Source organism: Amia ocellicauda, chromosome 3, assembly GCF_036373705.1.
Source record: "Amia ocellicauda isolate fAmiCal2 chromosome 3, fAmiCal2.hap1, whole genome shotgun sequence".
NCBI lineage: Eukaryota > Metazoa > Chordata > Actinopteri > Amiiformes > Amiidae > Amia > Amia ocellicauda.
This window is the reverse complement of record NC_089852.1, coordinates 43,113,008-43,128,545: the sequence shown is the minus strand read 5'-3', so window position 1 is coordinate 43,128,545 and position 15,538 is coordinate 43,113,008. Positions and strand designations below refer to the sequence as shown.

The 15,538-nt window shown below is 43.5% G+C and overlaps 1 protein-coding gene across 3 annotated transcripts; it reads right to left on the bottom strand.

Annotated features, from left to right (window-relative positions):
• Positions 1 to 3,085: 3,085 nt before the first annotated feature.
• On the bottom strand, positions 3,086 to 8,682 carry LOC136746817 (fibrous sheath-interacting protein 2). Of its 3 annotated transcripts, none has more exons than XM_066699595.1 (10): positions 8,632 to 8,682; positions 7,451 to 7,573; positions 7,214 to 7,339; positions 6,990 to 7,079; positions 6,623 to 6,762; positions 6,423 to 6,462; positions 6,021 to 6,104; positions 5,848 to 5,917; positions 5,519 to 5,636; positions 3,086 to 4,527 (listed from the first exon to the last, which is right to left on the bottom strand). In XM_066699595.1, exons 1-9 carry the CDS (start codon positions 8,665 to 8,667, stop codon positions 5,596 to 5,598), a joined length of 750 nt encoding a protein of 249 aa, XP_066555692.1. In that variant the 5' UTR covers positions 8,668 to 8,682; the 3' UTR covers positions 3,086 to 4,527; positions 5,519 to 5,595. The 3 variants fall into 3 exon arrangements, with proteins under 3 accessions (XP_066555692.1, XP_066555693.1, XP_066555694.1); XM_066699596.1 differs by lacking the exon at positions 8,632 to 8,682 and adding an exon at positions 7,832 to 7,858; XM_066699597.1 differs by lacking the exon at positions 6,021 to 6,104.
• Positions 8,683 to 15,538: the final 6,856 nt, after the last annotated feature.

The window sequence follows — 15,538 nt, the reverse complement described above, 5'->3', positions numbered from 1 at the left end:
CCATTTTAGTGAGAGGGGTGAGCCTGTTTAGCCGAGGAAAGCCTTGCAATGTCAGGGACGAGGGCAGTGAGCTTCACCTGCAGATCTGGCTCAGCATTCATTTTGTCACGATATTTTGGCACCCATGTGCTTTTTTGTTTTTTATTTTTAATACATTTGCAAAGATTTCAAACAAACTTCTTTCACATTGTCATTATGGGGTATTGTTTGTAGAATTTTGAGGAAAATAATGAATTTAATCCATTTTGGAATAAGGCTGTAACATAACAAAATGTGGAAAAAGTGAAGCGCTGTGAATACTTTCCGGATGCAGTGTATATCAGCCAGGTAGGCTAATTGTACCAGCCATACTGGATCATCAAATAGACTTGCCAAAGGAGATTTCTGGTCATGCAGAAACATCTGTACCTTGGAGTGCAGTTCAAAGAGCCCTGTGAGCCTCTGCCCCTTGATAACCATCTCACTTCAGTATGGAGCAAAGGCTGCACATGTTCACTGCCCATTTCATTACAAAGCACACTGAACAGACGTGAATTCATTGGTTGGGCTTTCATAAAATTCACTACATTGACAGCAGAGTCTAACGCAGATTTTAAATCCTCAGGCATGTTCTTGACTGCCAGTGCCTCGTGGTGGATGCTGCAGTGTGTCCACTTCATATCCAGAGTGACCTCTGATCCGTGCAACTACACCGCTGTGTCGGCCTGTCATCGCTCTGGCACCGTCTGTACAAACTCCGACACACTTTTTCCAGTCGATGCCATTCTCTTTGATTAAATTAATTCATTCAGAAGCAGAAATATGCTCTACTGTAGTTCTTGTTGGTGGCGGCTTACAGAACAGAAAGTTCTCACGGGACATGCCCTCAAACTCATATCTAATATAAACTTGCAAATTGGCCAAATCAGTGACATCAGTAGACTCATCTAATTGTAGTGAAAAGCATCTGCTCATCTTAATGAGCTCTATCAGTGTACTTTTGACATCTGGCTCTTTTGCCAATGGTAAACAAAGTTCCTCACCAATAGTGTGGACTTTACCTGCTTTAGCAATCCGCAGACTAGCATGGTAAGATGCTTCTTGGGCTTTGGAAACTGGAGTAGCACTGTTCCTTATGGTGGACTTGCGCTGCTTCAGATCTTTAAGTTTCCTCTGAAAAAATCAACAGGCTTATCCTTCAAGATCGCATGTTTCGTGGTGAAGTGCCGCCTCAGATGCGATGCTTCATGCTCTCATTGCTGAGCATCTCACAGCGCACGACACACTGTAGTCTTGGCTCTTCCTCCTTCCCGGTGTAAGTAAATCCCAAACTTAGATAATTTGGATCGTACTGCCTTGTTACCATTTTCCGACACTTGCTAACACCAGCAGTGCTGTCTGTATCGGGTTCAGCAGCAAAGCGTGAACAATTTATTCTCCTCTTTCTCAACATGTGTTGATCTATCGGAGCTGGCATCAGTCCTCTTGGAGTCTTGTCCTTTCAGCCATGATATTAAAGTTTATTTTTGTGAGGTATTCATTTTAATTGTTCTATTGGCGGATGTGGTGCTAAACTGTCTCTCTGAGAGCTCGAGAGCAGTCTGAACACTCAAGTATTAGTGTGCACAGTACCGATGTAGCTAACAGGAACTTAATAGACGTAATAAACATTTTTTATTCAAATAGAAAATATGAAAACCCTTCTCAAGCATTGTTAAACAAATTCAATACATTACAAATTAAGAATTTACATCGATTTTATTAATTCTCTTTTTTTATTACAAATTTTTCTGTGCACACAATACATTACATGGTAGTCTGGTGTACCACCAGTGGTACGCGTACCACCATTTGAGAACCACTGAATAGACAATAAGTTAAAAAATAATTTGATATCAAAAATGCAGTATAACACAAGGTAAACACAAAGGCACAAATCTAAATATTAAGATTTTAATAGATTATAATAGCTTTCTATTTTTTAATATTACATTTTCTACAATAATATAAAGTAATAATTGAGACTTTTCAGAATTACTGAAGTATAACAACCAGAAATGTGCAAACTTTGAGAATGTAGTGTTTAGTAAAGAATAAACTGTGCATTGCACATTATGTATGATGTAGGAGTTTCTCAGTCCTGGCCTGGGGTAGCGTCACTATTAGGACATCATGTTTCTGAAGTAAGGAGTAAGGAGGCAGTTTTGGAGTAGGTGGCAGACAATGACTCCAGGGTGTCTGGAACATGCAGATGTGTTAATATGTTTTGTGAAACCCCATATCTGCCTACTGTACAGCTGGGGCACTTTGAGCAGACTGGCTTCCATACCGAACAAAACTAGCGTTTACCCCTGCAGTAAAAACAGCAGCGCTGTCCACAGAAGTACAAAATATTGCACTGCATTCATTATCAACATCCACAGCGAGATCATATTCATCATCCCTCTATTGCATGCATTAAGAAAATAAGGTGTGGGGACAATCGTTTAATCTCAAACTTAAATTGGTCAATGCACACAAACATATTGTTTTTGAAAGTTTACCGAAGTAACATTTTTCCATCTTGGTCGAAGAACCTACACAATTGATGTCCTTTATTGATTTAGACTAATCTAGAAGGAACCGCATGCAATTCTATAATTAAAGCAGTGTTTCCCTGAGAAACTTTTTCTAGAAGATGGGGTAAAGAGATTTTTAAGTAAGGATTATAATTTAGTACTGTGAATTCAGCAGTTGGTGATAACTGTACTGCTGCTCGCGGACTAGCTTTGGTATATCTGTAGACCGTGTCCCAAAAGCAATTCTGATCAGGGATAGCATCATACAGGAGCCCCCACAGCTATCAAACTGGAAGTTATATTATCCAATTTCTGTATCCAATTTAGTATGGTCATGTAAAGAGGCCAGCTTTACGGAAAACAACTCTAAATATTAATATGTAATTCATTATGATCCATATTGACTAATAATGAAGCTAATCATAATTAATTAATAATAAAGCATGGTGAAAAGATCAAATCTGCTATGTCTGACAAGCAATATCTCAAAATAGTCCCATGACGTACGTATATGCAAACCGGCCAATATCGAAGAGAATGCAATCAGGTATTGTGGAAATTAATGAGTGATTTTTATTTGAAAACTGGTTAGTGAAGACACTATTGAGTCCGTGATCAGAACTGGTGCCCCTGCAGGAGAGTGTTGGTGTTACAGATGGGTACTGGAACTGGAAAACCTCTGGAGAATGTTGATTGCTGGGGAGTGCAGGACTTGGTGTCCCTGCTTGTCTCCAACTACGGGGGTCCAAACAGGCCATAATAGATCGGATTACGTGCATGCTAGCTTGGTTCACAAGTTCACATGCATACAACATTGGTTTGTGTGTGTACTATATTGGCTGTTCACATTTCGTCCCACAAAATGCTCATGATTGTCCACACAATTCACATTTCGTCCCACAAAATGCTAATTCTGTTCACACAATTCACATTCCATCCCACAAAATGCTCATGCTGTCCACACAATTCACATTTCATCCCACAAAATGCTCATTCTGTCCACACAATTCACATTTCGTCCCACAAAATGCTCGTTGTCCGCACAATTCACATTTCGTCCCACAAAATGCTCGTTGTCCGCACAATTCACATTTCGTCCCACAAAATGCTCACGTTGTCCGCACATTTCACATTTCGTCCCACAAAATGCTCGTTGTCCGCACAATTCACATTTCGTCCCACAAAATGCTCTTTGTCCGCACAATTCACATTTCGTCCCACAAAATGCTCATTGTCCGCACAATTCACATTTCGTCCCACAAAATGCTCACGTTGTCCACACAATTCACATTCCGTCCCACAAAATGCTCACGTTTGTCCACACAATTCACATTCCGTCCCAGAAAATGCTCACGTTTGTCCACACAATTCACATTCCTTCCCACAAAATGCTCATGTTGTCCACACAATTCACATTTCATCCCACAAAATGATCACATTGTCCACACAATTCACATTTTGTCCCTTACAAAATACTTATTTCGTGCTTAGCAATTTTGTGGACATAAAGTAAACTGTACTATGCCTTCCGTGCATGGAATGAACACCTGAGTATGCATTATGTCCATGAAATGATGTAAGGAAAAATAAATTTTGTGTACAAAATGTATAAGTTGCATTTCATTTCGTGAACAAAATGAAAAACCTCATTCAGGCATGAAATGTGTACTTTGTGCACAAAAGCGCTTAATCTGTAATGTCTTGCTCAGATGATATGGTTAAGTTATTCATTAATGTGTTGCTTGAGGACAAAACTCACACTGCTGCTTCCTCCTTGATTTCCCTTTTTGTCCTGCCCCAAGTCACATGGACAACCAATACAGTACACACACAATCCAATTCAGTACACACACAACCCAATACAGTATGCATGTGAACTTGCAAAGCAATATAGTATGCATGCAATCTGATGTATAATGGCCTGTTTGGCCCCCCATAGGACAGCGTTGATTGTGCAGAGGAGTGCAGGACTTGGAACTTTCACACATAGCTGTAAACAAAAAGAAAAATCACAAAACAACTCAACTAACTACAAGTAAAGCCTTCTCACATAGAGTGTCCTCACAGTTATGTATCCAACCCCACCCCCCCAAATAATGCCAGAGCAGTGGATTCTGGACAGTGCAGTTTCCTGACCTGGCAGACATTTTTTAAAGGGTCTCAGTCTTTTCCTCACTTGCTATTTTGAGAAGGTGAATTTGCTAGGGCTGTACCTGACTCAGAATTTTTGTCCGTCGAATCGGATTTGGCTGTTCAATACAGAGATTTGACTATTCGTTCCTTTTTAATTTTTATTCATAATAGACTATCAGAAAATCCATTGGCATGAGTTTCAGTGATGATTTCGACCACATTAACATAAGCAAATGCAACAGAGTCAAGGGAACATATTTTTTTGCATTTAAAAATCGCTGCCAGCAGGGCGCTAACCACCAGGCAGCGCATGTTGTCATGCAGATTCTTTGTGGTGCAAGCGCGCCAGCTTGCCCTGCTAGAATATAAAATATACGCCTACATCTACAATTATTGTAATACTCCAATAACTTTCGATTTGACTGACAAAAAAAAAAAAAAACAGTGCTTGACTTGGAAGAATCTTAGTCAACTGAGGGGTTTCTGACTTTCAGGGGGCAGCCCTAGAATTTGCTCTTACACAATTGTGATTATTCGGGTAAACTCAGTCTACAATGTCAAAATAACAAACTTTGGATAAATTACCTAACTCACCATACAACACTAGGGCTATCTGAAACTGTGCAAACACATACAAACCATTATAATAACACATTGCATTATAATAGGCTATGACTGAGGAGTGACATTAATCTACACTATATTAATACCCCTTTACACTCTTCCCTATTTCCCCTGTTATTTCCCCTGCAGAGATCACTGAGCAACAGGCAGCTTTGTGGGATATGCAGCACCTGACATTATAAACAGAAATTCATGTTTGTACATAAACAGGTCCATGTGCTCACTCTGTCTCATTTGCTGTTGCTACACCACTTTGACAGGACTCCAGGCCCTGGCTGTGTGCAGTTAGATGCAGCAGGACTCAGGCACTCTGCATGTCTTCCTCAGCAGCTGGGGAAACCTCTGTGGCGAAAGATAGCAGAAACACAGGGGCTTCAGTTTGTGGACTGTGGTGAGAAGAGTCAGAGAGAGGGTGTCTGACACTGCTCAGACCCCTGGCTTGTACTCTGTCTGTGCTACATTAGGAGTCTCAGCAATGCAGTGTAGTCTGACAGGGTTCGAGAGATTATTCCAGTGAGTGTAGGGGAGTCACAGTCCTGCCTGTGGGCCTTACTTCTGTTCCTGGCAATCCTGCGAGCGGCCTCACGCAGCTTCTCCAGCATGTCTGGCTTCACTGAGGTTTTCTGCAGGAGACAAAGAACTGTGTTCAACGCAGGAAGGGGCCGTGTGAGAGGGACACTTGCCCGGCTGTGCTCAGAGATGACAGCAGGAGGAGAGTCTCAATACCTTGCATCGCCGCTCCACCCTCAGCTCCCTGCGGACCTCCACCTCCAGCTCCTGCAGCATCTGGAGCTCATTCATGTTGCAGGCCTGGTCAGAGGGTACAGGGCACAGCGCGTCAACACAGTTCACAGCATCTGCACAAGGCCGTGCCCCTGACAGTGCGGAGACACCAGCATAGCCGCTGGCCTCCCGTCATCAGGCAGTTCTCAGTCACTTATGTTTACTTTCTAACACTAATGGACAGCAGATATTTATTTACTTAACGAAGCAAACCATTAAGCAGAAAAGTATATAATAATACATCAGTGCATTTTAGGTGTGCTCTGCTGCTGTGAGTGTGGGGAGCCAAGCAGTAGCTGTGTGTGTTTGTTGGGTTGTGGGGTGGTGGTGTCCTCTCTCTCTTACCCGCTCAGCGCTGCTCCGGCCTGGCCGGTCTGCCCCGGTCCTACACACAGAACACACAGTGGGTCACCATATTACACAATATTAAAATGGCCAACATCAAACAAACATCTAATTCATATATATGTTGCCACTGATCTTAACCCCCTGCCTGTCCGTCCAGGTCTCTGTCCATCCACTCTGTAATCAGGGTCTCCCCTCACCTGTGTCTGCAAGCCTTGTCCTGCTGCCAGAATGAGCTACTGTCCTTTTCCAACAGCCACTCCTTCATGTCTGTGACCGCCATGTCCTCTGGGATGATCTTCTGCTCCTGCAGGATCAGGAACTGTTTCACGAGCTCCTTCTGCAAGACACAACCAACACAGTTTGGGTCATATCCCTACAGCACCTCCTGACAGCCCGAGCCGACCCACATCACCCACCGTCACACGGGACAGACTCCTAATATGTCACAAACCCAACTGCAACTTTCACAGGGACTAATACAACCTGAGCTGTGTGTTAGGGTATTACTGTGAAGTGTGTTGTGTGTAGAGCTCTATCTGTCTACAGGGGTCAGCTGTATTGTACCTGCTTCTGTCTGTAGCTCTTCTCCCAGTCCATCTTGACTGTCTTCAGGTAGTCATTGTACCGATTAAAGTCCTTCAAGGAACACGCGACCTGGAATTAAAAACACACAAACAAACCATCAGGAGTAATAGCTGACAGTGTGCCCTTGGTGTGGGTCATGAAGATCTAGAGGCAATACTCTAACAGACAGACACACTGATAAAGTGTACTTGTGCTGCTCTTACTTTCTTCTCCATGGCCTTGTTCTTGTAGAACCCCTTGAGGTGAGGGTCCTGCTGAGAATTGTATTCATTGTCCAGCAGGTGGCAGTGTGGGTCCAACAGGTCAAAGTCTGGCCTCTGCTCATGCCGCTGCAGCAACAAAAGCACATTAACACACTCACACAAAGTTCACCACAACAGCACCCTAATGCTGTGTTCATAGAAATGCACTGAACACTGCAGTGCCAGTCTGCTGCTTACCCTCTGGCAAAGACTGGTGGTGTAGTAAGCGTGATGGACGCCTTTTGGCACAAATAACTTCACCCCCCGTAGGGAGTCAAGATCACCGTGCCATCCCTGGTCTTTAGGCAGGGGAACCTCATTCTGGAAAGTAAATTGACACATATGACATATAAATACACACACAAATATGAATACATATTTTGTAAGTTGCCCTGGATGAGGGCATCTGCTATTAAATAAACACATAAATAATACTACATACAAACACACTACAACATCACAGTAACACACTCAAACACAGATCAATACAACAGCACAGTAAAACACTGGCACACTGAGATGCACATAAATAAACCCACACACTCAGTGTACACACATTAGAAAACATTTAACACACACATTAAAATGCATTGGAGACATCAATTAATAAATGAAGGCTAAACTTGACATATCAATGAACGCATTAAGAAAAAACTCACTACTTCCTTTACATTGCTCAATCGCACTGGCTAAGCTGAAGACCGTAGAATAGAGGGGATAGAGCGTCACAGTGCCTCTGACACTACGCTTACGTGGACGATCGTTGTGACGTAACCATGTGAACTCAGAAAACATGGCGCAGGGTCGTGGTTAACTTCCATAATATCATTAATGTGAATGCGACAGAGAGCTAATTTAGCTACCTTAAATAAAATATGGTGGTAATCTAGCGACTTTGTGTTTCAAACAGAATATACTTATCTAAAACGTAATACTTCAATACAGATAACGCCATACAACTTCCTACTGTTTCTATAGGTTATGGCAACTGTCAATTTACAGCTAATGACCTAAATCCCGCCTATCCCCCACCTCCCTGCTGTTCCTATAGGATATAGTGACTGTCATTCAGTATTTTGACGCATAGTTTACCTCCACCCGAGTTCAACAAATCAAAGCTAGTTATCTTAACGATTGACGATATAGAAACAGCTCGTAGCACGGCGGATATTTCTCTTCGAGGCGAGGGGGCAGGCTTGGCTCTGTAAGTTGCACAAGATAGCGCTTGTTCTCGGGTCTCTCCAAGTGCAGGGAGGCAAATCACCTACAAGAGCGGAGCTGTGTTTGACTGAGACACAGGGGAAGATCTCATCTCAAGTGCCTGTGCGATCACGAAGAAATTACAGATTTATTAGCAGCATGGAGTGAAATCCACGTACAGAAACAATGGCTGATGCAGTTAATATCCTGTGCATTAAACACTGATTCACAGGACCGGTGCAGCGCTGACTAGTTGCCGGTGTCCAGGCTGGGTTGTGTGAATGTGTGCAGGACAATCCGCAGAGACAGTCAGTGTGAAGGCGAACACGATTCAGTTAACGTGTCCATTGACAAGTTAAATGAATGAATGAATAAATACAGCAGAGCTGGGTTTCCCTCTAAAACATTAAGGACTGGTTTAATAAATGCGTCCATAAACGCCATGACTGAGACGCGCACTTTAGTTCAATTAAAGCTGCTATATTGTATCCGGATGATTCATCGTGAAACGTGTGTATTTTGTTTCAACTGTAACTTGCGCTGGTTAAGGACGTCTGATAAGTACATTATAAATAATACGGCAAAGAGTATCGTTTGCAGTTACAAATCTGTAGTAAGTAATAAAGGGAGTCATGCTATGCCTTTTAAGCTACATATATACTCGCACAAATGATGACGATAATAATAATAATACATATTTGCTATTTATTTTATTGTTGCGCACGGAAACGTATTCTTATGGGGACGTGCTTGTGTGAATATAATGTTGTCTCTACGCGTTCAGCTCTTCCTGATATCTCTGAACAGAAACGTGTATTTATTTATTTATTGTGTATTTTTAACACAAACACAAACCAAACCCACAGTCGCTGCCCCTCCATCAGAGGGACGGATTCACAGCAGCCTGGTTTTGCAGTAAAAGCTCTGGGACTCCGGCACGACACGGCGCTTAAGCCAGTGGACCCGAGCCACGGGACATAGTGCGGCCGTGCGCCACCAGGCGGGTCTGTGAGCCGGCAGTGAGGCGACCCTCGGCCCCGGCGTGGATACGAGGCCGGGGAGGCTGTGTCAGAAGCTATTGTAAGGTAGGATGATGTTATATTTTACATATTTAAAAAATGTATGCTGTGTGCTGCCCTGCGTTTTGTAGAGGGATATAGAATTGTATTATTATTTATGTTGGTGTTTTGAAGTTTCCAGCACTTAGGTGCAGATTGTTACACCGTCTGTTGTTGATGTGGTGTATTAGGGCTGGAATTAACATTTTAGCGTGTTTTTAAGGGCAGGGACTCAAGCTGTGGGACTCCAGCGAGGACTGCGAGGAGACGCTGCACAGCAACAACAGGCAACCACGACGATCCCTCCGATTCCCGCCCTGCTCTCTCCGTCTTCTCGGTGTGCACCTGCATGCCATTGCTTCCCTAATCTCTCTAACCTCATCTCTCTGCCTCTCCCCTCTACTCCACTCTCTGGGGGCCTGTGGAACTGCCACTCAGCATCCAACAAGGCCGACTTCATCTCCGCCTTCGCCTCCCACCAGTCTCTGGATTTCCTCGCTCTCGCTGAGACATGGATCTCCCCGGACAACTCTACCACCCCTGCTGCATTATCCTCTCTGTTCGTCCTGTCCCACTCCCCTCGTCTTACCAGGCGGGGAGGAGGAACAGGGCTCCTGCTCTCCCCTTCTCTCCCCCTCTCTCTCCTCAATCTAGACCCACAGCTTTGAATTCCATGCCGTGAAAATCACCTCTCCCTCTCACCTCTTCCTTCTAGTTCTCTACCGTCCACCTGGTCCACTCACCTCCTTCCTAGATGAACTTGACTTTCTTCTCTCCTCCCTCCCCTCACTGTCCTCACCTACCATCCTCCTGGGAGACTTCAACATCCAACTCTTCCCACTGTGCCGGACATCTTCCTCTCCTTCACTTCTTTAACTTCTCTCTCTCCCAGTCTCCTCCCACTCACAGGGCTGGCTGCCAGCTAGACCTCATCTTCTCTAGAGGCTGCTCCCCCCCCTCCAAACACTCTCCGTGACACCCATGGACATCTCGGACCACCACTTCATCTCCTTCTCCCTTCTCCCTGATTTTGCCTCCTTCTTCTCCTCCAAGATTGCAGACATCCGCAGGCTCTTCAATACTCCACCCTCCTCTCCCATCACACCCAAACCTCCCACCGATCAAGCTTCCTTTTCTTCATTCTCACCTCTCTCAGATGTTGATGTTTCTGCTCTCCTCCTACATCACAAACCTACAACATGTGCCCTGGACCCTCTCCCTTCTCGCCTCTTCCAAGAGACTGCTCCTGATCTACTCCTCCCTCCTCTCTGGCTGTTTCCCCTCTGCATTTTAGCAAACTGCTGTCATCCCACTGCTCAGGAAACCAACCCTTGACGCCATCTCTCCTCAGAACTACCGCCCTGTCTGCCTGGATGCAGTCACACCACCTCAAGCTCAACCTCTCCAAATTGGATCTCTTCTTTTTTCCACACTCTTCCTCACCTTCTGCTGATCTCTCCATCTCAATCCCCTTGGAATCCACCACACTCTCTCCTTCTTCCGCTAAAAATCTAGGAGTCACCCTCAATCCTGCGCTCTCCTACACCCAGCACATCACCACGCTGACGCGCACCTGCAGATTCTTCATGAGCAACATACGCCTGATCCGTCCCTCCTCACTGACTACTCGACTCAGCTGCTCGTCCAGTCCCTGGTCCTCTCCCGCCTGGACTGCTGCAGCTCCCTCCTGGCCGGCCTGCCTGCATCTACTACCCGCCGCTCCAGCTCATCCAGAAATCTGTGGCTCGTCTGGTATTCTCTGTGCCCCGATTCGCACACGCTACTCCACTGCTCCGCTCCCTCCACTGGCTCCCGATAGGGGCACGCATTCAGTTCAAGACATTGACCCTCACCTACCGCTGTCTCAACCACACTGCACCAAGCTACCTTCAGACACTCGTCTCTCCATACATCCCCTCCAGACCACTGCGCTCCTCCAGTGCCAGAAGACTAACTCTACCTCCTCTCCACTCTCCTTCCTCCAGAGCCGCTCCTTCTCATCCTGGCCCCTAAATGGTGGAATGACCTGCCCACTGAAGTCAAAACAGCAGAGTCCTTGACCTCATTCCGGTGCTTACTCAAGACAAATCTTTTCCGACAGTACTTGTAATATTAGTCCTTTTGTCCCCGCTTGATAGCACTTCACAGTTTATGCTTCTTGTGTTTTCAATTTGCTTTCCTCCTTGCTCCCTTTCCCGTAGCCCTTGACTGCGATCCTACATCTTGACAGCACTTAGCTTTTACCGTCCAGGATGTAGGACCTCACTTACTGTACTTGTGTAAATTGTAAATTGGAACTTGTAAAATGTATTATATTTTGAATTGCTATGTTTTATGTAAATTGAATTTGTAATGATTGATGCCTTTACTTAACTGTATTTTTGCACTTTGTTTTGCACTTATGTTGTAAGTCGCCCTGGATAAGGGCGTCTGCCAAGAAATAATAATAATAATAAGGCACATCTAGTGACTTTCACCCAATAGGGACTGGGAACACTGCCCATAATCTTATATATTCCGAACTACATTCATGTTAATAACATACACTCACTGGGCAAATTACATACGACTGCACTTAATGTTGGACAACAGGAAGTCAGGATGTCTTAGGAGGACACCCTGCACATGCATCAAGGTAAGTGATTCTCTTAGAAATATAATTTAAATCACCATCTATACTTCCCTGTAGGGCTTGTAATTGTTTTGTGTCCTTTGGTGTGACGCATAGAATAGGAATTTATAATTATTATTTTTAAATGGCCTATCTTGCATTAAAAACAAATGAATAACAATAGGTCCAAAGCCATGAGGTAATATATAGGTGATTTCAAATGTGTCTGTTTGGGATCAGAAAATATTTGAGTGTCACTGTTCTATGTATTTCTATGAATCTGTTAAGGCAGTATACATGATTTACCAAAAATTAACAATTAAAATATATAGCTTATGCTTTATTAGAATTTGTTTTGCATATAGAACATATGTAATACATGGCGGCTTTTACTAACATCTGATAACCTTTATTCTATTTGCTTCCAGATGGCCATGAGCAAAGAGAGAACAGCAGCATACAGAGCAAGGATCAATAACGATCCTGCTAAGAGAGAGTCCTTGCTGGTAAAAAGACGATTGAGGTATATTGTGATTTATCATACACAGCCAGAGCCAAAAAAGTATTCAGATTTTTTTGTGTTATTATTTCTGTAGCGTAGGCCCAGTTGTTATTAACCATAATTAATTATAATTAACTGCAAAATTGTTATTTGTACAGGGACCACACAATACTTACTTACATAAGGGAGGGATTGAATTAGGGATACAATCTGGCTGTGTACTTTTCAACCCCTCCATATGCTGCACATCTTCCATAGGTGTCTTATAGTTATGACACTATTCTCAAAGTGACCAACTTTAGACAACCCCACAGTTATTCTTAAAATTAAATTGTTTTTTAGCCACTTAATGAAATAGTAAAATTTGTCACACTAGTACAGTACTTGTTTTTCTGTCACTTGACGGTTTTGCTGTACTTAATGTTACATGATGTACAATGTTACAGTACTTGCTATTACTGTTTAATTGTACTTACTGTACCTAAATGTTAATATTTAATGCTACTTGTTAATGTTAGTGAAAATGGCCATGAAATCCCATAAAAAACATGAATTGTCCTGAAAATTGATCGATTTGTTGCCCTCCATACTGTATCTTTGCTGTACTTTTATGTTCAGCAAGTGTTGCTTTTAAAAACAAATTAAATGTCTATTTTGTTTCTAAATGTTTCCAATTTTGTATCTTGCATTTCCTTAGTTGTCATTTCGCAAATTATCTTATCATTCAGTCTTAACGATGGCGTCCTATTGTGTGACGTCACAGTCCTATGGTGAGACATTTAAAATTGGTATAAAAAATGTAATTAATAATGCTTTATTCAGTAAATGTGCACAACATCAAGGAAAACTGATTAGTACAAAGCTGTTAAAATAGTTTTATTGAAGGTAGTATTCGTTTTTGATTAATAAAATCAAATGATGGGTGTTAACTACGTCAAAAATGACCAGAATTACAGCACAAGTATCATTTAAACGCTTTCAAAAATAGAAAACAAATAGGTTTTGGTCATAGTAACAACAGTTGCGTATAAATATTTTATATTTAAACTTGTTATTGCAACAACAATCATCATATCCATTTATTTTAAGAAAATGTTGTTGTCACACCATAGGATGTATTTAGGCCACAAATTAGCTATATCCTGCCAAAAAAAAACAAAAAAAATGGAATTAGATCTAATGTGGACAAATATATTCTCATAAAGGTAAGACTCTGTGCCATCCAATGGGAGGTTAGTTTTGGTGCTTTTTTCAATTTAGATTTTTTTCAGTTTTGAAAACCTTATTTGTCTTTCACCCACACACCGATCAGCCATAACATTATGACCATTGACAGGTGAAGTGAATAACACTCATAATCTTATGGCACCTGTCAGTGCGTGGGATATATTAGGCAGCAAGTGAACATTTTGTCCTCAAAGTTGATGTGTTAGAAGCAGGAAAAATGGGCAAGTGTAAGGATCTGAGCGATTTTGACAAGGGCCAAATTGTGGTGGCTAGACGACTGGGTCAGAGCACCTCCAAAACTGCAGCTCTTGTGGGGTGTTCCCGGTCTGCTGTGGTCGGTATCTATCAAAAGTGGCCCAAGGAAGGAAAAGCGGTGAACAGGCGACAGGGTCATGGGCGGCCAAGGGTCATTGATGCACGTGGGGAGCGAAGGCTGGCCCGTGTGGTCCGATCCAACAGACGAGCTACTGTAGCTCAAATTGCTGAAAAAGTGAATGCTGGTTCTGATAGAAAGGTGTCAGAACACATAGTGCATCGCAGTTTGTTGCGTATGGGGCTGCGTAGCCGCAGACCAGTCAGGGTGCGCATGCTGACCCCTGTCCACTGCCGAAAGCCCCTATAATGGGCACTTGAGCATCAGAACTGGACCACGGAGCAATGGAAGAAGGTGGCCTGGTCTGATGAATCACGAGTTCAGGGTGTTGACTTGGCCTCCAAATTCCCCAGATCTCAATCCAATCGAGCATTTGTGGGATGTGCTGGACAAACAAGTCCAATCCATGGAGGCCCCCACCTCGCAATTTACAGGACTTAAAGGATCTGCTGCTAACATCTTGGTGCCAGATACCACAGCACACCTTCAGAGGTCTAGTGGAGTCCATGCCTCGATGGGTCAGGGCTGTTTTGGCGTCAAAAGGGGGACCTACACAATATTAGGCAGATGGTCATAATGTTATGGCTGATTGGTGTATCCTTAGATTTTTGAGCCAAACTATGGAGTTTAAAGGGAATCGACACAACAAACAGGGATGGGGAAATCTCCATTGTTACGTCAGCTCTGCATTGAGGCTCTGGGAGCAGGAGAGGTGACCTTGACCTGATTTACATGCTGTGGCCTAGGCAAAGCCTCTCTGAGCAGGGCTGCTCTCTCAGGGATCTTCTCCGCACCCTGACGCTGCACAGTGACCAGGCTCCTCCCCCCCGGCTGTCACTCATGGCAGCTGCTTGTGGTGCACCTGTGGAGCACCTATCGTCTGTCAATCAGGGTCTCTCCCAGCCCTCCTCCTGCTCACAGAGAAGGGCCTTCCCCGGCACAGCCAGCTTCTATTAATATACGCACTAGGGGTCATATGCATGAAGCATTTCCCTCTACTAAATTAACTCTGCTTTAGAAGTTAAAATAACTTGGCTCTAAAATCAAGAAGAAACACTTTAACTACCTACAGGGAATTCATAGTGTCCCGATGAATTCCAACAGTCACTCAACTTCATTGGGTTGTTTACTTATTTGGGAAGCAGCAGGTGGGTAAATGTTTTAGGCACATGGTCCTGGGACGGGGTGGGGGGTACAAAAAAACTTCTTCAAAAGCTGCTCACTGGCATTTCATATTCTATCCTCAATATGACCTGGGAAGAACCCTGCACCCTTGGGCACTGATAACAGCTTCTGGTGTAATAAAAGTGTGGTG